The 18,296-nt window shown below is 47.2% G+C and overlaps 1 protein-coding gene across 3 annotated transcripts in view; it reads left to right on the forward strand.

Moving 5' to 3' along the window:
* The window catches only part of Acss1 (acyl-CoA synthetase short chain family member 1), a 53,500-nt gene extending 35,480 nt beyond the window's left edge, over positions 1–18,020 (forward strand). For 2 of the 3 annotated variants that reach the window (XM_020171578.2, XM_074074207.1), the window contains exons 4-14: positions 314–489; positions 857–1,009; positions 2,098–2,245; positions 3,710–3,847; positions 5,379–5,471; positions 6,816–6,928; positions 7,293–7,419; positions 8,226–8,353; positions 8,479–8,542; positions 14,310–14,428; positions 15,970–18,020. In XM_020171578.2, the coding sequence (XP_020027167.1) occupies positions 314–489; positions 857–1,009; positions 2,098–2,245; positions 3,710–3,847; positions 5,379–5,471; positions 6,816–6,928; positions 7,293–7,419; positions 8,226–8,353; positions 8,479–8,542; positions 14,310–14,428; positions 15,970–16,149 (1,439 nt within the window). In that variant the 3' untranslated portion in view covers positions 16,150–18,020. The remainder of the gene's footprint in view (positions 1–313; positions 490–856; positions 1,010–2,097; positions 2,246–3,709; positions 3,848–5,378; positions 5,472–6,815; positions 6,929–7,292; positions 7,420–8,225; positions 8,354–8,478; positions 8,543–14,309; positions 14,429–15,969) is intronic. The other variant, XR_012448120.1, reaches the window with a different exon arrangement.
* Positions 18,021–18,296: the final 276 nt, after the last annotated feature.

Here is an 18,296-nt window from a genome sequence, read left to right on the forward strand (position 1 = left end):
CTTTCTGCTCATCCTCAGAGTTAGGGAGAGTCCTGGTACTTCTGAATGGCACACTGAGGTCGAAAAGCAGGGAGACCTGCACTCTTTTTTTTTTTTTTTTTAGTGGTACTGGGATTTGAACTCAGGGCCTCGTGCTTGCTAGGCAGGTGCTCTGCCACTTGAGCCACTTCACCAGCTCTTGTTTTTTCACTTTTACTCAAGATTGGACTTTCTCTATCTCACTGTTAAGCTTGGAATTAATGGCTGCAAATGCAGCTGTGAGAGTCAGAGAGGGAAGGAAACTGATCAGACTTGTCCATGTTGTCTCCCTCAGCCAAGTGCAAGGTGGTTATCACCTTCAACCAAGGACTCCGGGGAGGGCGTGTGGTGGAGCTGAAGAAAATAGTGGACGAGGCTGTAAAGAATTGCCCAACCATCCAGCACGTCCTGGTGGCTCACAGGACGGACAACAAGGTCCACATGGGGGATCTGGACGTCCACCTTGAGCAGGTGGGTTTGCTTCACTTTCTGTAGCTCGAGGAGGTTAACTGGGCCTGGTCTTGTTGGGTTATGGTTCTCAATCTGGGTTCCTTAGAGTGTCCAGGGTTCCCTGGTAGTAGTTACCACTTTTTTTCTCCCTGGGGATTTAACCTTTCACATGCTAAGCACAAGCTCTACCACTGGGCTATGTGCCAGCCTGATCTATATTTTTATTTTGTGTGCTTTCTGCATTTGAAGTTGAACCTGGGCAGGCCAGAGAAGGTGAACTCTGAATCTAGTCTGTACAGTCCTGCAGCAGCTGGGACAGTGATGTTCTCAGGGAGGCCAAAGGGAGAGGCTACATGCTCTGAATAGCCTGTATGCTTCTCCCTTTCAGGAGATGGACAAGGAAGCCCCTGTGTGCGCCCCAGAGAGCATGGGCAGCGAGGATATGCTCTTCATGCTGTATACCTCAGGGAGCACTGGGTCTCCCAAGGGACTCGTCCACACCCAGGCGGGCTACCTGCTCTATGCTGCCCTGACACACAAGGTAGGGTCTGCGGAGGGGCAGGGATTGGGTGGTGGTGTGCCCCTGGCAGGCTCTGAGAAGTATGGGGAGGGGCTACAGTTAGGACCAGAACTCTTCCTGTGGCAGAATAATGCCCGTTGGGGTGCAGTGCCTATGTTTACTTATGGTGTATTCAGGAGCAGGCTGCTGTGAGTGCAGAGCAGGTGTACATACATGTGCAAAGAGTCTGGGTTCTGCATCTGAGCCAAAAGTGCATTCCTGGATACTATAGCTTACTCTTGCCCATTGCAAGTTTTTTGTCTACTACATTTTTTTTAAACTTATGAGTTCCTCTCCATCCCTTACATTTCCTTAGACTTTGTTTGTTGTAGTATCTGGCCATTTGCCCTGGGGTCTCTGTTCTGTGTCTCCTGCAGATGGGCAGTCTGATCCTGAGATAGATCAGGCTTTGGTTGGACCCTTTGGCAAGAAGGAAGAAGAGGGAAATGTCTCCTCTTATGCTTTTAGCAGCTGATGATGCTTAATGCAATTTTTGGCTTTTATTTTTTTAAAGTTTTTGAAGGATTAAAAGTAGCGCATAAAGTAATTCAGAAAGGTGCCCATATTTTCCCCTCTTCTTTTTGGTGCTGGAGAGTGAACCCTGGGCCTCATGCATGCTAAGCATGTGCTCTACCACTGAGTCATACCAACAATTCAGGTATACAACCAGATAGAGTTTGCCTCTGGGTGCACATTTGTTTCAGGACATGGGACATCTCCAGCTTTGGAAGGCTCCCATGTGTTCCTACAGGTGATCTCCAGATCACCTAGATCAGTTTTGTCTGGCTTTGAGTTTCTCTCTAGGGACTTACGCAGTGTGCACTCATTTGTACCTGGCTTCTTTTGCCCACTTATATCTGCAAGGGTCAGAGTGCTGTTACCTGAATCAGGAATTCTGCCTCTTCCCTGCTGTGTGCTGCGTGAGGTCTCTGTAGTGTACTCACTCATCCTGCTGCTGGTGGCCATGGTGGCTGTGGCTCACTATTCACACATGGCCATGTCTTAGTGATATGCAGGAACTTGGTGGTGTGGAGAGGACAAGCTCCTGATTGTCCCCTCCTTGTCTGCAGCTCGTGTTTGACTACCAGCCTGGTGATGTCTTTGGCTGTGTGGCTGATATCGGCTGGATCACTGGTCACAGCTATGTGGTATATGGTCCCCTCTGCAATGGAGCCACTAGTGTTCTTTTTGAGAGCACCCCAGTTTATCCTGATGCTGGTGAGAATGGAGGACCTTGTTTGGGACCTGCACTGGGGTGGCAGAGGAGGGAGTTTGAGGCTGGAGAAAAGATCCTCAGTAGGGTAGAGGATAGCCTTGGATGACTACATCTACATGGGGTACCCCACATGAGCAAACCAGGAATTAGTTCAAAGGGTATCACTGAAAATTTTTTTTAATGACTTTGGCTCAGTCATGATTGAATAGCCTCTAAAGGGATGATTGGTCTTCCCGTAGTAATAGTGCAGCTACTGCTTGAGTGCAGGACAAGCCACTAGGCTCTGGTGAGGCTGTGGTTCTTGTGGTCCTATTGATAAGATGCCAGCTAGACACCAGAGCTTCTGGGCATTGAGCCCTGCTGGGTAGACCAGGCATTGAGCCAGTGCTGTGTGAGGATGATCTCATGAGCAGTAGGAGGGAGTTGATTAGGAGCCAGAAGACATCTCACTTCCAAGTGACCCATTCCAGCATTCCTGTCCCTCTAACCTGAGCTGCCTCCTTAGGTCATCACTTTAGCATTGCCCTTTCACCTCTGTAGCCACCTCACCTGACCAGATCTGGCCTTTCATCAAAGTCCAGGCCAGCTGTCTACCTTCCCTACCTACTCCAGCCCTGCTGCCAGAGTCTTGTGAGGCCTGGAGTCACCTCTATTAAATTGAGGTCAGTTTGAGGACATGGTCAGGTCCTTTGGCTTCTATTATACAATACAGTGTCCCCAAGTATTTGCTTTAATGCAATTAAATAGTGGTGGCTCTTCCCGCCTGCTCTTGACTGAGAATTCCACAGTGCTGACTGTCAGGTGTGTAGGCTTCTTCCTTACCTGCCTCCTTGCTCTTCTCAACTGCCAAATGAGGCTGTGTACACTCAAGGGAGAGGGTGTAAGGGCAATGCAAGGGATGGATGGCTAGGTTCAGGTGTGGTCTTATTTGTGTCACTTCACTAATAAGTGTGAATGGGGTGACTTAGGGGACTTTGCAGAGTTAAGGATGTGTGTGTGTGTGTGTGTGTGTGTGTGCTGGGCATGTGGCCTTTGTCCCACACACAAGCAGTAGCTGCACTATTACCAGGGGAAGACCAGTCATCCCTTTAGAAGCTATTCAATCATGACTGAGCCAAAGTTCTATGTCATTAAAAAAAATTTGCAGTGATACCCTTTGAACTAATTCCTGGCTAGCTCATGTGGGGTACCCTGTGTAGATGTAGTCATCCAAGGCCAGGTGCAGACTGTTCCCACACATGCCCACTTGGATTTGGGGGACGCTGGGAAAAGGCTGCCTTTGGGACTCCATCCTCTTGGGGCTCCCTTCTGAATCAAGGACTAGTATGGGCTCCTTTTCTATGATGACGTGCAGATGGATACACATACCCAGCCCTCAGTAACTCTAAGCTTGCCTCCAAATGTGTGTGAAGCAGATGGTGTTTGGTGGGCTCTCTTACTGACCACAGGCTTGGGCCCTGTTGTAGGTCGGTACTGGGAGACAGTGCAGAGGTTAAAGATCAGTCAGTTCTACGGTGCCCCAACAGCCATCCGGCTGCTGCTGAAGTATGGTGATGACTGGGTGAAGAAGTATGACCGCTCCTCTCTGCGCACTCTGGGGTCAGGTGAGCACGGCGCTGTGGCAGGAGAGGGTGTGCTTGTGCAGGTGGACCTGGGGGCTCTGCCAGGATGAGTGTTGATGGGGTGGTTCTGAGCAGGAGGCAGCCAGCAGGTGAGGTTTTCATTGCTTCAGCCATAGTGGGTCTAAACTGGTGAGCACAAGTCACATACCAGCTTTGGGGGCATTCTTGTTAGGATAGACACTGAGAGGTGGGATCCCAGAGCAAAAGCACTTCTTTTCCTTTCTGTTAAGGGTAAAATGCACAGATGTTGGTGCTCAGTTTCATGAGTGCTTTCTTCAGTAATAGAGAGATGACCACCATCCAGATCAGGCTGTAGAAATGAAAGAATATGGATGTAGACTACAACATAGAAGGCTTCCTTCAGTAGTCCCTAGCCGAGATCACTATTTGACCCCTCTCACTGTGGGTTAATTTGCATGTTTTGAACTTTGTGTAGATGGGATCGCACAGCATGTTGGGGTAGCAGTGGTTTTGGTTTATTTTTGTAGTAATATGGTATTCCATTGCATGAATGTCCTATCACTTACCCATTTCATTCTTGAGGAGCAGTTTGTAGTTTCTGGCTGTTAGGAACAGAGCTGCTTGGGTCCATATTTTTCATGGCCATTTTTGGGAAGCATCTTTATCAGTTCTGTAGAGCATATGTCAGGAGTCAAATTTTGAGGTGGTAGAGTAAACATATCTTTGGCTTTAATGGATTTTGCCTCTAATAGTTATATGCAGTTTTTGCACTTTTTTTTTTTTGTGGGACTAAGGTTTGAACTCAGAGCTTCATGCTCGAAAACCAGGTGCCCTACCAATTGAGCCTCATCTTCAGTCTATTTTGCTTTGGTTATTTTGGAGATGGAGTCTCATGAACTGTTTGCATGGATTGGCCTTGAACTGCAATCCTCTTGATCTCAGCCTCCCAAGTATCTAGGATTATGGATGTGAGCCACTGGCATCTGGCCTACACTCTTCTTTTTTTTTTTTTTTTTTTTTGCCATATTCGGGCTTGAACTCAGGGCCTACAACTTGAACCACTCCACCAGTCCTTTTTTGTTATGGGTTGCTTTTTTTTTTTTTTCTTTTCCAAGATAGGGTCTTGAGAACTTTTGCCTGGGCTGGCTTTGATCTGCTATCTTCCTGATCTCTGCCTCCGGAGTAGCTAGGATTACAGGCATGAGCCACTGGCACCTGGCTGCAGCCTGCACTCTTAAATTAACTGGGACATTAAGAGAAATGTCCCAGTTGCCCCTCAAAATTTCTGTGCCAAATTATACTTCTACAATGTGTGGTGACATCCTGTTTGCCCACATTCTTGCCAGCGCTTTGTCTTTTGACCTCCCAATGTTGAAAGTACCTTGTTGTAATTTGCATTTCTCCCATGCATGATGAGCTGACAGCCTCTGCAGTTTTCCTCATATGTCCTTTAGAGAAATGATGGAGTTGTTTCCTGCTAACAATCTGTTCCTTTTGGCTTTAGGTTTATTTGAGGTCTATTAATTTCTTTTTCCTCTTTGTGTGGTTTCAGTGGGAGAGCCTATTAACCACGAGGCCTGGGAGTGGCTCCACCGTGTAGTGGGGGACAGCAGATGCACACTGGTGGACACCTGGTGGCAGACAGGTGAGCGTGTCCCTGAGGAGGAGTCAGGACAAGCCTGGGAACTGGTGTCTAGCCTAATGCTGAGACTGGAGGGGCTCATGTAAGACTGAGGCCAAGATTTGAACTCTCAGCAAACCTTTGGACATTGGTGCTGAGTGAGAGAGCTCAGAGGTACAACCTGGCCATCATTTTTCAACTGGACAAAGATGTGTAATGACTTCTTGGTTTCCTTGCTTGTAAAGTGAGGGCACCCCCTCCAACCTTGGGTAAAGATCAAATAAGGTAACACCAACTAAGGCAAGTGGTCAAGGTCTGGTGTATAGTAAAAATTCTCAGGGTACACTTTTCTCTGTAGCCTGCCTTCCTTCCTTCCTTCCTCCCTCCCTCCCTCCCTCCCTCCCTCCCTCCCTCCCTCCCTCCCTCCCTTCCTTCCTTCCTTCCTTCCTTCCTTCCTCCCTCCCTTCCTCCTTTTCCTCCTCTCTCCCTCCTTCCCTCTAAACTTTCCTCCCCTTTCTTTCGTTTTTCATTTACTTTTTTGTAGTGCTGGGGATCAAGCCCTAGGTCCTCTGCATGTTGGGCAAGTGCTTTACCACTGAGTTAAATCTCCAGCCCCTTTCTGAACACAGCTGTATCTGATAAGATAGGTCAAGGGACAATGAGTCAAAATTTGAATTTTAGAGGGGAAAAGGGAGTTTTTCTGTGGCATCTTGTTTTTATTTGTCCCTTCCCCTCTTGAGTATTTGAGTTACTGGAATATTTGGGGTAAGAGACCATCACTGATAGAATAATATAGCTATCTAAGGTTTTATCCTTCAAGTTGCCAGCAAGCAAGATGTTCCAAATAGCACACCTTTATCCATGCAGGAAGGCACTGGATAGAGAAACTTTTACAGCTGAGTCTCATGACACATTTCTATACAGATTGACAGAGTGAGTACCAGAGAAATGACAGGGAGACAGGTCCTCATGGTCATCTCTTTCATTGTTGGATCTGCACTGAGTGGGCACTGGCCCAGAGCAATTCTTTTCCTTCATCATCCTGTATGAGTGCGTGGACTCTGCCCTTTCCTACCTCAAACAAGGAGGACCACACTGAGTGAAGGGAGGCACCTACACCCAGCTGCCAAATGCAGAGCTTCTGGAACCTGCCTTAGGGTCCCTTTGGTGTCCAAAGTGGAGAAGACCAGAACCCATGCCCAGTTGGCCTTGGATAAGTGATCCCATGCCATGCCACAGGGGCTGTTTCCTTGTCCCAGACAGGGATGGTCCCACCCACGCCCCGCTCTGGTAGATGCAATGGGTGAGTACACAGTCTGGACACATCTGTCACTGGCTCCCATGCTTTTCTTCTTGTACTCTCCACAGAAACAGGTGGTATCTGCATTGCACCTCGGCCCTCAGAAGAAGGAGCGGAGATCCTCCCCGGCATGGCAATGAGGCCCTTTTTTGGCATTGTCCCTGCTCTCATGGATGAGAAGGTGTGTGGTGCCCTGTAGAGGCTGTCCCTTGCACATGTGCCTTGCTGTGCTCACTTGGCAAGTCTCCCACCATCCCTGCCCACTCCCTCATCATGTACATGCAGGGCCTGGTGTCAGAGGAAAGACCAGGTCTTCAGACACTCACAGCAGCCTCCTCTCAGAGAGACACAGCTGATGGCATCACTGTGTGGGACAAGCTTGTGCTCTCCTTCTCTTGGGAGGACAGCTCTGGACAGGTCCATTAGGGCCCTACTTGTCACTTTATTCCTCAGTCCAAGCAGTTAGGAGGACGATGCTGCTTGACAGCTCTTTGCCTCTCACCTAGAACCTGCCCACTCTCACGTGTGCCTCCCTGTGTCTGCAGGGCAACATTGTGGAGGGCAGCGATGTCTCCGGGGCCCTGTGCATCTCCCAGGCCTGGCCGGGCATGGCCAGGACCATCTATGGAGATCACCAGAGGTTCATAGATGCCTACTTCAGGGTGTATCCAGGTGAGTTGCTTTAGTGGTCCCTTCTGCCTTTCCCATAGATTACTGGAATCGTGTTTCTGGAGACTGGGGAAAGTTAATGGTAACTGAGTGCAGTGCAACATAGTGATGTAGAACAGGCACTTTGGAGGCTCGGTTTTTACTCCAGCCCCTTTCCTCTTCTGCCCTGACTTTCCTTATCTTGACTGAGAGCCAGTCCCACTACAGGGGCCGCTGTGGGGCTGGGTGGACACACAGGTGCAGCCATAGCACAGCACCAGCCTGTGGTGGCTGTCCTGTTCTCTATTAGGAAAGAAACGTGTAGAAACCACCTTGGAAAACTGTCATGAAGACCAGAAGTTTTCTCGCAGTTTACATTGATTTTTTTTTTCCTTTCCTGGTTTGCTTTTGTCTCATTGAGTTGGAAGTTTGTATGAATGCCATCTACTCTAGTGTGTTGGAACCAGTAATTTTTAGTCTGAAGTTTGGAGCTGAGACTCATTTTGTGAAGGCTTCTTGAATGTGCTGCTTGTCTGTGCTCTGCTCCCTGGATATTTGCAGCCTTGATGTCAGCAGTGTTTTGCTGGTTTGGCCCTACCTATTCATCGACCAGAACGCAGTGCAGGGGCGCCATTTAGAGCAGAGTCTGCTTTAGGAGCTTCAGGGAGAGCCAGCAGGCTAGCAACACAGCCAGCCAGCTTCAGAGTTAGTCTGTAGACTGAGGTTAGGACATGGCACCGATGGTGTCCCTCATAGAAGGCTAGGAGCCCTGCTGGGGCCCGATTCAAACTTACTCATACTAAATTCCTCTTGCTCCTTACATGGTGCAGGCTACTACTTCACTGGAGATGGGGCTTACCGAACTGAACATGGCTATTATCAGATCACAGGGCGTATGGACGATGTCATCAACATCAGTGGCCACCGCCTAGGGACTGCGGAGATTGAGGATGCGATGGTGAGCTTAGCCTGGGCCTCTCCTTTGCCCCACACCTCCACAGTGCCTCTGTTGACCTTAGAGTTGGGGTGGGAATGTGCACCCTGAGTCACCTCAGGGTCCTTTTTGTTCTCTGCTGTGCACAGGCTGACCACCCTTCAGTGCCGGAAACTGCTGTCATTGGCTACCCCCATGCCATCAAGGGAGAAGGTGAGCGTCCACAGGAGGCCCTCATCTCTGATTCCTGGCTTATGCCCAGCATGGTGTCTCCATAGAAGGGATAGTCTCAGGAAGTGTGGTGATATGGGTTCTTATGGGCCAAACTATTGCTTTTTTTCTCCCTCAAGTAGAGATTTTGGGTGAGGAAGCCAGATAACATGTATGTCAGGTTAGGGTCAGTTCTCAAATGTCCAGGCTTCACTGTTCTTAGGACTTTCATCCACAAGAAGCCATGACCTATTTGGCCCCTGGCTGAGCATGGTTGGTTTTCTCCTCTGTCCTTGGAGCATCTGACTGGGGCACTGTCCAGTCCCCATTACAGTTTATAAGAAACATCCAGCCACACATGTCCTCCCCCACTCACTTGCTCAGTTATAGCACTTGTGCCAGCTCTGTAGCCACCAATACTGCATGTCAGGATATGCCCTGGAGCAGACTGTTTGCTGCACTGGGACTCTGAAGAAATATGACCTGCGATTCTCACTGCACAGTGGCATGCAGGGGGAAGGCAGAATGAATGATTAGAATAGTCTTCTTAACCAAGGACATACTTTGTTCCAAAGCCAGCCAACTAATAAGTGACTATGTCTGGGAAGGAGCAAGAGCACTGAGTGTTGTAATATCAGGTTCACAGCTGCCACAGAGGCTTGGCCTGGTGTGACCAGACACACCTTGACCCTGTGGGAGGTCACTCTTCTGTCCTGCCCAATGGCCTGGGATTGAGTGTTCTCTCTCGCAACTGTGTGATAACTTGCTCAAATGTCACCTGCCTGTCTGTGCCACATTTGTATGCCACCCTTTCATTATTTACTCAAACACTTTCTTTAATTTTTTGGATGCTGGGGATTGAAGCCAGGGCCTTGTGCATACTAAGCATGCACTGTACTAGTGAGCTACAGCCCCAGCCCCTCAAATACTTTCTTTTAATTGACCCATGGTAAAATTTAAAATTCATTTAAAAACAGTATTTTTTAGGACTGGAGGTGTGGATCAAGTGGTAGAGGACTTGCCTAGCAAGCACTGAGTTCAAAACCCCAGTATTGCTCCCTCTCCCATAAAAATAGGGAGCCAGGTGTAGTGTCACATGCCTGTAATCTCAGCCCTTGGGAGGCTGAGGCAGGAAGATCTCAAGTTCAAGGACAGCCTGGGCTACATGGTGAGATAGTATTTTCAGTTGCCATGAAACAGATATCTTAATAAGGCAGCTTTGACTTTGTGAATGGAGATGGGGGGTAGGAGAGAGCTGTTAGGGGTAGCACCCAGCAGAAGGGTTGTCTGGATATAACTGGTATGGGAAGTGGATGGAGACAGGAACCATTCCTCATGGATGACTCGGGGTAACTTTTTGTCCCATCTGGACCCCACTTTTGGGGAACCTTGCATTTTACAACGCTGTAGTTTGAGGGTTCATGGGGTGGTTAGTGTGTTCCCAGGGTTTGGAATCCATGGGAGCTTAGTGCATCTGAGTCCTGCGGCTGAGCCAGTGCTTCTGGCTCAGAACCTGGGTCTTTGAGAGGTCAAGGGACTGCTAAAAGAGATTTACAACCACAGATATCTTCTACTCTGTCTTGGGGGCCCACTAGTACCTGGATGAATCCCAAAAAATATGACCAAGATCAACTGAGGCCCACTGTAAAGTGAACTTTCAACAAATAGGGGGAGTGACAGTCACTGCCTTTCGCAGAGCAGCTTTAGGTATGGTAGATCATGTTGTGCTTTGCTAGGAGCTATGCTGCCCAGGATGTTCTGCCTGTGTGTGAGCTTCTTTGGGCTCTTCTGTGTAACACTTAGGCACCTGGTTCTCTCAGGGCCCTTGGACCATTTTCTGATCCATTGGCAGCTCTCAACAATTTTCTTCATCTTAAGCAAGTCTGTATTGCCAGACCTTTAATGCCTAGAAGCTTGTGGGCGAGAATTTACATGTCATGGATATGGTGATAGACATATTCCTGGTTTCTAACAAAATTGAGTGTCTACTTGTAATTCATTAGTAACCCATTAACAGTTCTTGGTTAGTCCTAAAGCTATCTGAAACTTATGTGTTTGCCCCCATTCCATTTTGCACTTGATCTAAGTGAGGGGAGCCTGTGGGTCTGGGTTTTTTTTTTTTTTTAAAAGGAGTAAGATTTTATTTTGGCTCATGTTTCAGAGATTTCACCCTGTAGTCCTTAGCTCCACTGAGTCTGGGCCTGTGTTGAGGCAGAACATGATGGTGGCACAGGCATGTAGAGGATGAGGAGATTATTCCCCTCATGGCAGATAGGAACCAGAGAGAAATGAAATACAGGAAGAGGTCAGGGCAAGATGTATCTCCAAAGAACACCACCCCCACCCGTGATCTTCTTCCAATTTGGCCCTGCCTCTAAAGTTTCCAGAACCTCCCAAAATAGTGTTACTAAGTGGGGAATAAGTGTGTAACACATGAGCCTGTGGGGGACAGTTCATATTCAAACCATAACATTCTAACCCTGGCCTCCAAAGGCTATAGATGTCTTATAATGCAAAATGCATATAATCCATCTCTAAGAAGACCTAGAGTCTTACCAGTTCCAACATTGTTCAAAAGCCCAAGTTAGAAGTCTTCTCAGAGGCTTAGCTGTGAACTCTGTAGAATCAAAAACAAATGCATACTTCCAAGATACAATGGTGGAATGCACATTCCCATTCCAAAAGGAAGGAATAGGAGCACAGAAAAGAGGAATGGGACCAAAGCAAGAACAAAACCCAGCGGACATTAAATCCTTGTAGCTCCATGTATTACATTTGGGTCACATGGTGTTATGATGTGAGTTCCAACATGCATGGACAGCCACCGCTGCTATGGCCTGCCATTTGTAGCCCACATGGCCTCTCTGTAGGGCTAGTTCCATTCATTGCCTGCAATGTTCCACATTCCTGGCAATTCCAACATCTTGGGGTTTCCACTGCAACTTAGGCTTCACTGTCACAGCTTTCTGCATTACCTGCAAGAATTTGGACCTGGTCACACATTGTCTAACCTACCAGCCCTTCCTTTGACATAAGGGTGGAAGCTTCCATGACCTTGTAACTCTTGCACTTTACATGCCTGCAAAACCAGCATTAGATGGATGACATCAAGGTCTGTTGCCTGCTCGAGCAGTAGCTGGGCCTTGTTGAACTATATCTCTGTTGGCCTCAGAGGGCTTGAGTGAGCATGTTGAATTGAATCCTGGGGGAACGACATCCTAGGAAGCCACTTAGAAGCAGGGTGCCCTGAAGGTGCTCTGTTCTCAAGGGTATTTCAAATGAGTTTACTTTTTCATACCCTTCAGTGTGATCTGGCCAATTCCTGAGATGCTCTCAAGACGTATCTCCTAATGTCTCTGTGCAAAGTTCTTGGCTTCTTTTCAATTGTGCTAATGTCTTCAGAAACCCTTCCTTCCTGAGCCCCAACTTTTAACTGGCTTTTCTGAACAAACTGCAGAAATTTTTAAGTCTTTCTGCTCTGCTTTTTTGCTCCCAATTCTTACTGTAACCTGGATAAAAGCAGCTAGCAATAACCATGCCACAGCCTGAATGCTAGAATGCCTTGGAATTTCCTTTGCAAGATTAGTCCATCACCTCTAAACTCAGCCTCTCTCAAAGTCTTAGGACACAGACAAATTGTAGCCAAGGTTCTTTGCCAGAATGTAACAGGAATGGCCCCTAGTCCAATTCCCACCAGAGTACTTGTTCCCATCTGAAATATGAACACCATCTTTACTGTCCACATTTCTATTGGCATTCTGGTCTTCTAAGCTCCCACAAGAATGACTCATTAAGCTCTGCTTATAACATTCCTAGGGCTGGCTTCTCTAGCCATCATCTCCAAACTTCCAAGTTCCTCCTGGAAACCTGTGCCAAAGGCTTAATAACCACCTGGTCAGGGTTAGCCACAGCAATGACAATGACCCCCTCTATGGTGCCAGTTTTCTGTGTTAGTTTCTTTTCTTGTCACTGTGACAAAGTTCCTCTGACTCATGGTTGCAGAGATCTCAGTCTACAATCCTTGGCTGTGTTAATTCTGGGCCTGTATTAAGGCAGAACATCATGGTGGCAGGAGTATGTGGAGGAGGAGGCTGCTTACCTCAGGGTGGAAGCAGAGAAAGAAGGCCTGAGTCTAGTTTGATTAGGACCCGGCCCTTGTAGCCTCTGACAGGCTCTTGTCCTTCTGGTCTCTGACATCCTGGACCTTGAACACATTTGTCTGGCTCTTAACTTACTCTCATTCCATGTGGTTTCCTTCTTTTATCTCTGCCTTAGAAACCAATGGTCCCAGCCTACTTCCAATGTTACCTCAACCACCAAAAAACCCCAAAAATATGTTTTTTTCCATCAAAGAACTCACAGTCTGGTGGGGTGGGGGTGATGGGACCAACAGACCACACTAGATTCATGGACAGAGTCAGAAAAGGCTTCACAGATTGTAAAGTGACTGAACTGGGTCCTGAGAGATTAATAGGAGTCTGCCAGGTGGCTATAGTGTAGGTGGGCATTTTGAGGCAAAAGCTGTAGGGCGCTATAGACCGTTGCTTATTCAGGAGACAACCATTCATTGATCCTAATAAGCTTTGGTTGAGCACCTTCTATACTCCAGGCATAGTTTTAGATGTTAGGAACACAGCAGTGGTTGTGAAATACACAAAGTCTGTCTTCTCATGGAGCTACCATGCTGTATCAGGGGATAGAGGGGGAGAGACAGACATGAACAGACATGAGGTAGGTAAGATGTGTTAGGAGAAGAAGGAATTAGATGAAGGGAGTTGGTTTAGGGGTAAACAGGCAAATGAATAATAAATGCACATATGTATAAAGAAACTTAGCAGGGGCCTGGTAGCTCATGCCCATAGTCCTAGCTATTTGGGAGGCTGAGATCAGGAGGATCGCAGTTGAGACCAGCCCAGGCAAATAGTTCACAAGACCCCATCTCCAAAATAACCAGGCCAGATGTTTGACTCAAGCAGTAGACTGCCTACATTGCAAGTGTGAAGCCCTGAGTTCAGACTTCAGTCCTACCAAATAAAAGAAACTGAGTGTGTGAGGGAAGGGGAGAGATGGGTTGTCAGACATGATTTCTCATAGGGCAAACAGTAAGATTAGATCCTTGTATGACAGTGGCATCCAGTGTGCATCCTTTCTGGACCTTGCCATGCTATAGACACATATACTGTTTGCTGGTGTAAGGATTGGCCAGGGCTGGCCTGTGGAACTTTCTGCCCTGATAGAACTGTTCCCTGTCTGTGCTGTCTAACACAGCAGCCTCTAACATACATGGTGTTGACTAGTACTTGAAATGTGGCCTGTGCAACAAAGAAATGGATTTTTAATTTAACTTAAATAGCCACAGTGTCAATGACTGCCATGTTATGCTGGCCATCCACCTAAGAGACGATCATTAGATGGGTGTGTGCACCAACTGTTAGCCCACGTCATGGGCTCTTTTATAGCTAAGGAAACAGAGTGTAAGTCACATGTCCTGGATCACACACAGCTATCAGCACTGGAGCTGTGGTGCCAAGCTCTCAACCACATGACTCCCCACCCAGGATGCTTGTGTAGACATTGGGACTGCTGCCACTTGACCTTCAGTGGAAATGTATCTTTAGGGCTGCAATAAAAGGAACAAACTGCCACTGTGTAACCAACATAGTATTTAAAAATTCTTTGGATTTATGGCACTTTGTGGACAACACTGCCTTGGGCAGTGACTGACAACGAATGTTGGACCAATATTCCTAACCCTTTGCTTTCCTTCCAGCTGCATTTGCCTTCATCGTGTTGAAAGATGACACAGGTGACGCAGATGTGGTGGTAAATGAACTCAAGTCAGCAGTGGCCACCAAGATTGCCAAATACGCTGTGCCTGACCAGATTCTTGTGAGTAGACCCTTCTAGTTGGGATTGTACCATTCTTTTAAAGCCTCCTTCTCTGCCTTCTTTAGTTATCAAGCCATGATGATATTTTATAAATATGTTGCTTCTTTCTGATCACTATCAGAACTAATATTAGCTGTATGGTTTTCCTGGGTAGTGGGTGAGGATGGTGGGATAAGGGACCTAAAGTTTGCCACACTCACCTGGTAGGAGATAGCTCTCCTGATTAGGTGCTCTTGTATTCTGGCTTATGGAGGCTGGCTACTGGCATAGGACTGGGTGGTGAGAGAACTAGGGGTTTTATTTTTAATTTTCTTTTGTGGTGGTGGGAATCTATGTGAATTAGCTTTCTGTTCCTCCTTAAAAGGAGGAAAAGTGTTCTTTTGGCTCATAGTTTCAGAGGTTTCAGTCCATAATTGGTTGACTACTGTTTTGAAACCTGTGGCAGCACAGTACATCATGGCATGGAGTACAAAGCTGCTCACTTCGTTGTGGTTAGGAAGCAAAGAGAGAGAGAGGAAGGGGCTGGGGTCCCAATATCCTCTTTAAAGGCACGCCCCTAATGACCTAACTTCCTCCCACTAGTTCCACCTCCTAAAGGTTTGACCACCTCCCAGTAGCACTACAGGCTGGAAATCAAGCCTTCAGCACGTGGGCTGTGGGGAGCATTTAAAATCCAAATTATAGTAGTATCAGACTCAGGGTCTTGCATATGCTAGGCAAGTACTCTACCACTGAACTACACTAAATTATGGATTTTAAATAGACATGTGGGAAGTACCAGAGTTCTGCAGCCTCATGGGGATTCTGAACCCATTTCTGGTTGCCAGCCAGAGAGATTGCCCACCTGATGCAGTTGGGGATACTGGGCCACCTCTTCAGCCCATTTTGGTTTTTTATTCCTTCTTTCATTAACATTTCCCCCACAGCGATTCTTAGGATCTATTCGCATTACTTAGTGACTGGAGTGTTTAGGTGAAGTGAACTATTTCCAAAGACAGAGTCACTATTAAAGATCTCACACTTGGAAGGCCCTGGGTTCAATCCTCAGCACCAAACAAACAAATTCCCAAACACAGCTCTTAATGTATTGATGGCTATGGTTATTGCTATTCTTTTGTTAAGTGGCTTTTGCCTCTTATATAAGACAAAGGCAACTAAGTTACAGCCAGGGATGAGGTGCCAGGCATGTGGTTGGCTCTGTTGCTTTCTGAGAGCCCTCATGTGGGTAGCTGACAGGACAAAAACAAAGGTGTCATGTGAGGTAAACCAGGCACAACAGGCCCTGCCTGTGGAAGCTTCAGTAAAGCCCTGACTCACAGTGGGTCCTGCCCTTTGGGTTGATTTTACCTTCAGTAGGAGGATAAAGCCAGAGACCCCATGTGGACCCCGTTCTCTGGGGAGGGCCCTACACATCAGTCAGCCACTGCTGAGTCCCAGTGATGGCGTCAACCCTGAGCAAAGCCCTCATCTCAGTGCAGTCAGATGGTGGTGTGGGTGCTGAGTGCCACTCCAGGTCCTTATGCTGCACCTGTTCTTGCTAGGTGGTGAAGCGTCTTCCAAAAACTCGGTCTGGAAAAGTCATGCGGCGGCTCCTGAAGAGGATCATTACCAGCAGAGCCCAGGACCTGGGAGATACCACCACCCTGGAAGACCCCAGTGTCGTCACGGAAATCCTGAGTGCCTTCCAAAAGCACAAAGACAAGCAGGCTGCTGCTAAGTGAGAAGCTGCAGCCTCTGCCTGGGCACTTGTACTAAGACCGAGCGCTCAGAACCCTGACTTGTTCTCTCAGCATGGAGCCCCAAAGGTGGCTTACTCCTGTCCCTGCACACACCCACACACACCATCCCAATGTGAAGTCGGGCTGAAGCCCTTCCAACCTTCTGGGGGGGGGGACCCAGAAGTGTAACCTGTGGAGAGGTTCTGTTACACATGGACACGTGGATAGGGCTGTTCCAATTGTCCTGGATTTGGTTTCCAGGATTGAAGTCACTGTCCTCTGAGCTCTGTGTCCTCTTGACAGGGAGGTCAGAAGCCTGATAGAGGGGTCTGCTTAATCAAATTAGGGCTGGAAGCAATCATGTTCTCTCCAGATATTTCTAGATACTAAAGGTAGATATTTTATTTTTTATACTTTTATATTTGGGAGAACAATGTTCAAATGTAATGTGATAATTTACTTGTACACACACTTTGTAAAACTTACAGCTATAAAAATCTCCCTTTTTGCCTCCACTGACAGGGAAATTTGATGACCAGAGGGTACGCTTTTCATTATTGTTCAGCATATTTTGAAAGTTTGAATCAGAGATATTTGTACCTCTTTGTGAACATAGCTGTCCTGAGAACTTGCCAGCCTGCAGTATGGCCCATTTTCCTGCTGCTTCTCTTGCACTTGGTTTGTGTTATGATGGAACTAACTCCTAACTCCAAAGTAACAGGTGACTATGCCCACCTTTAGTTATGAAGCTACTCCAGTTGGGTTTGTTTCACCAAAATGTGATCTGAAAAGATGTTCTTTCTCCTTACATGCCTCTTGGTAGGATGTCAACATACTCCAGATATGTGGGGTTGTTTCTGGAAGCCAGTGAAAACTCAGGTGATTTGTTAGAGGTCTAGTTCAGTCTGTACTTGGTTCCTGGAGACTCTGCCTACCCTTTCCTCTGTGACTGTGGTAATAAGAATCACTATTGCCTAGTGATGAGACCTGGAGCTCCAAGTCAAGTCTCTCTTTTTCAATGTGCCTTAAGTCCTCTGAATGTTAGCAAGATGTTGTAAATCGCGAAGTCACTAAGTGCTTATTTCATAGCTAAGTGTTTGAAGCATGTACGGGCTAAGGGTGTGGTGACATGTGAAGGTAGCCCCCTTAGCAGGGTTCTTGAGGGCAGGGAACGGTCACTCTGTCTGACGCTCAGTGCCTTGTAGCTGTGTAGGTGTTCAAGGGGTGTTTGGGGTACTGCATACTTACTATGGGCCTTAGCTATGCTGACCTCTTAGGTGATCAGGTGAGTATGCCATGGTCCCCAGGGGGTGTCAGCGGCTGTGGCATGTGCACATACTGAGTAATAGTCTTTTGTTACCACTAGAAATAAAGGACTATGCACTGGACTTGGTGGACTGTAGTTATGGCGCCATTTATGAAATGGCTTAGGTTTCCTCATTGCTGATAGAAATTCTCAGAATGATCTATAGGAGTGTTCAAATAAAGCTTTATTTTGTTCATTCTCTGTTCATGGAGATGTTTTTGGTTGATGCTATTCTCTCCCCTCCCCTAGTGCTGGGGGTGGAAACCAGGACCTTACACATGCGAGGCAGGTACTCTACCACTGAACCACACCCCAGCCCTCAATGCTTGTCTTTTTTGCTGAATGAAATCCTAATAACAGAACTGGAAGGAGCCTGTCCATTTAAGAGGTAACTCAAAAAACCTAATCCTCTTACAGGGAGGAAATACACACTAACCCCTCACTCATCTTAGACTGTTATTTGACAGATTTACCTGTATCTGGACTACTGAGCTGTCCATTGCACTAGCTACATGTGGCTATTTAGCTGTAAATTAAATGAAATTGAATAAAAATTCACTTCCTCATACATTGTAGTCTCATTTCAAATGTTCAATAGCCACACATGACCAGGAGCTACCACACTGGGGAACACAGACATGAATGTTCGGTCACAACAAGGGGCTGTGGGCAGTTCTGGTCTAGGGAGTAGATGGACACAAGGAAGCAAGCAAGATTGTGGGTGTCCAGGAACAGTGTCAGACTACAAAGGTGAGAAGCACAGCCCACACTCAGTGTTGTCCAGCTCTAGGTGTAGGTGGGTGAGGCTTTCTACCTCCTATACTGAATGTGACAGTAGATCTTT

The sequence above is a fragment of the Castor canadensis genome, chromosome 5, assembly GCF_047511655.1.
Source record: "Castor canadensis chromosome 5, mCasCan1.hap1v2, whole genome shotgun sequence".
Lineage (NCBI taxonomy): Eukaryota > Metazoa > Chordata > Mammalia > Rodentia > Castoridae > Castor > Castor canadensis.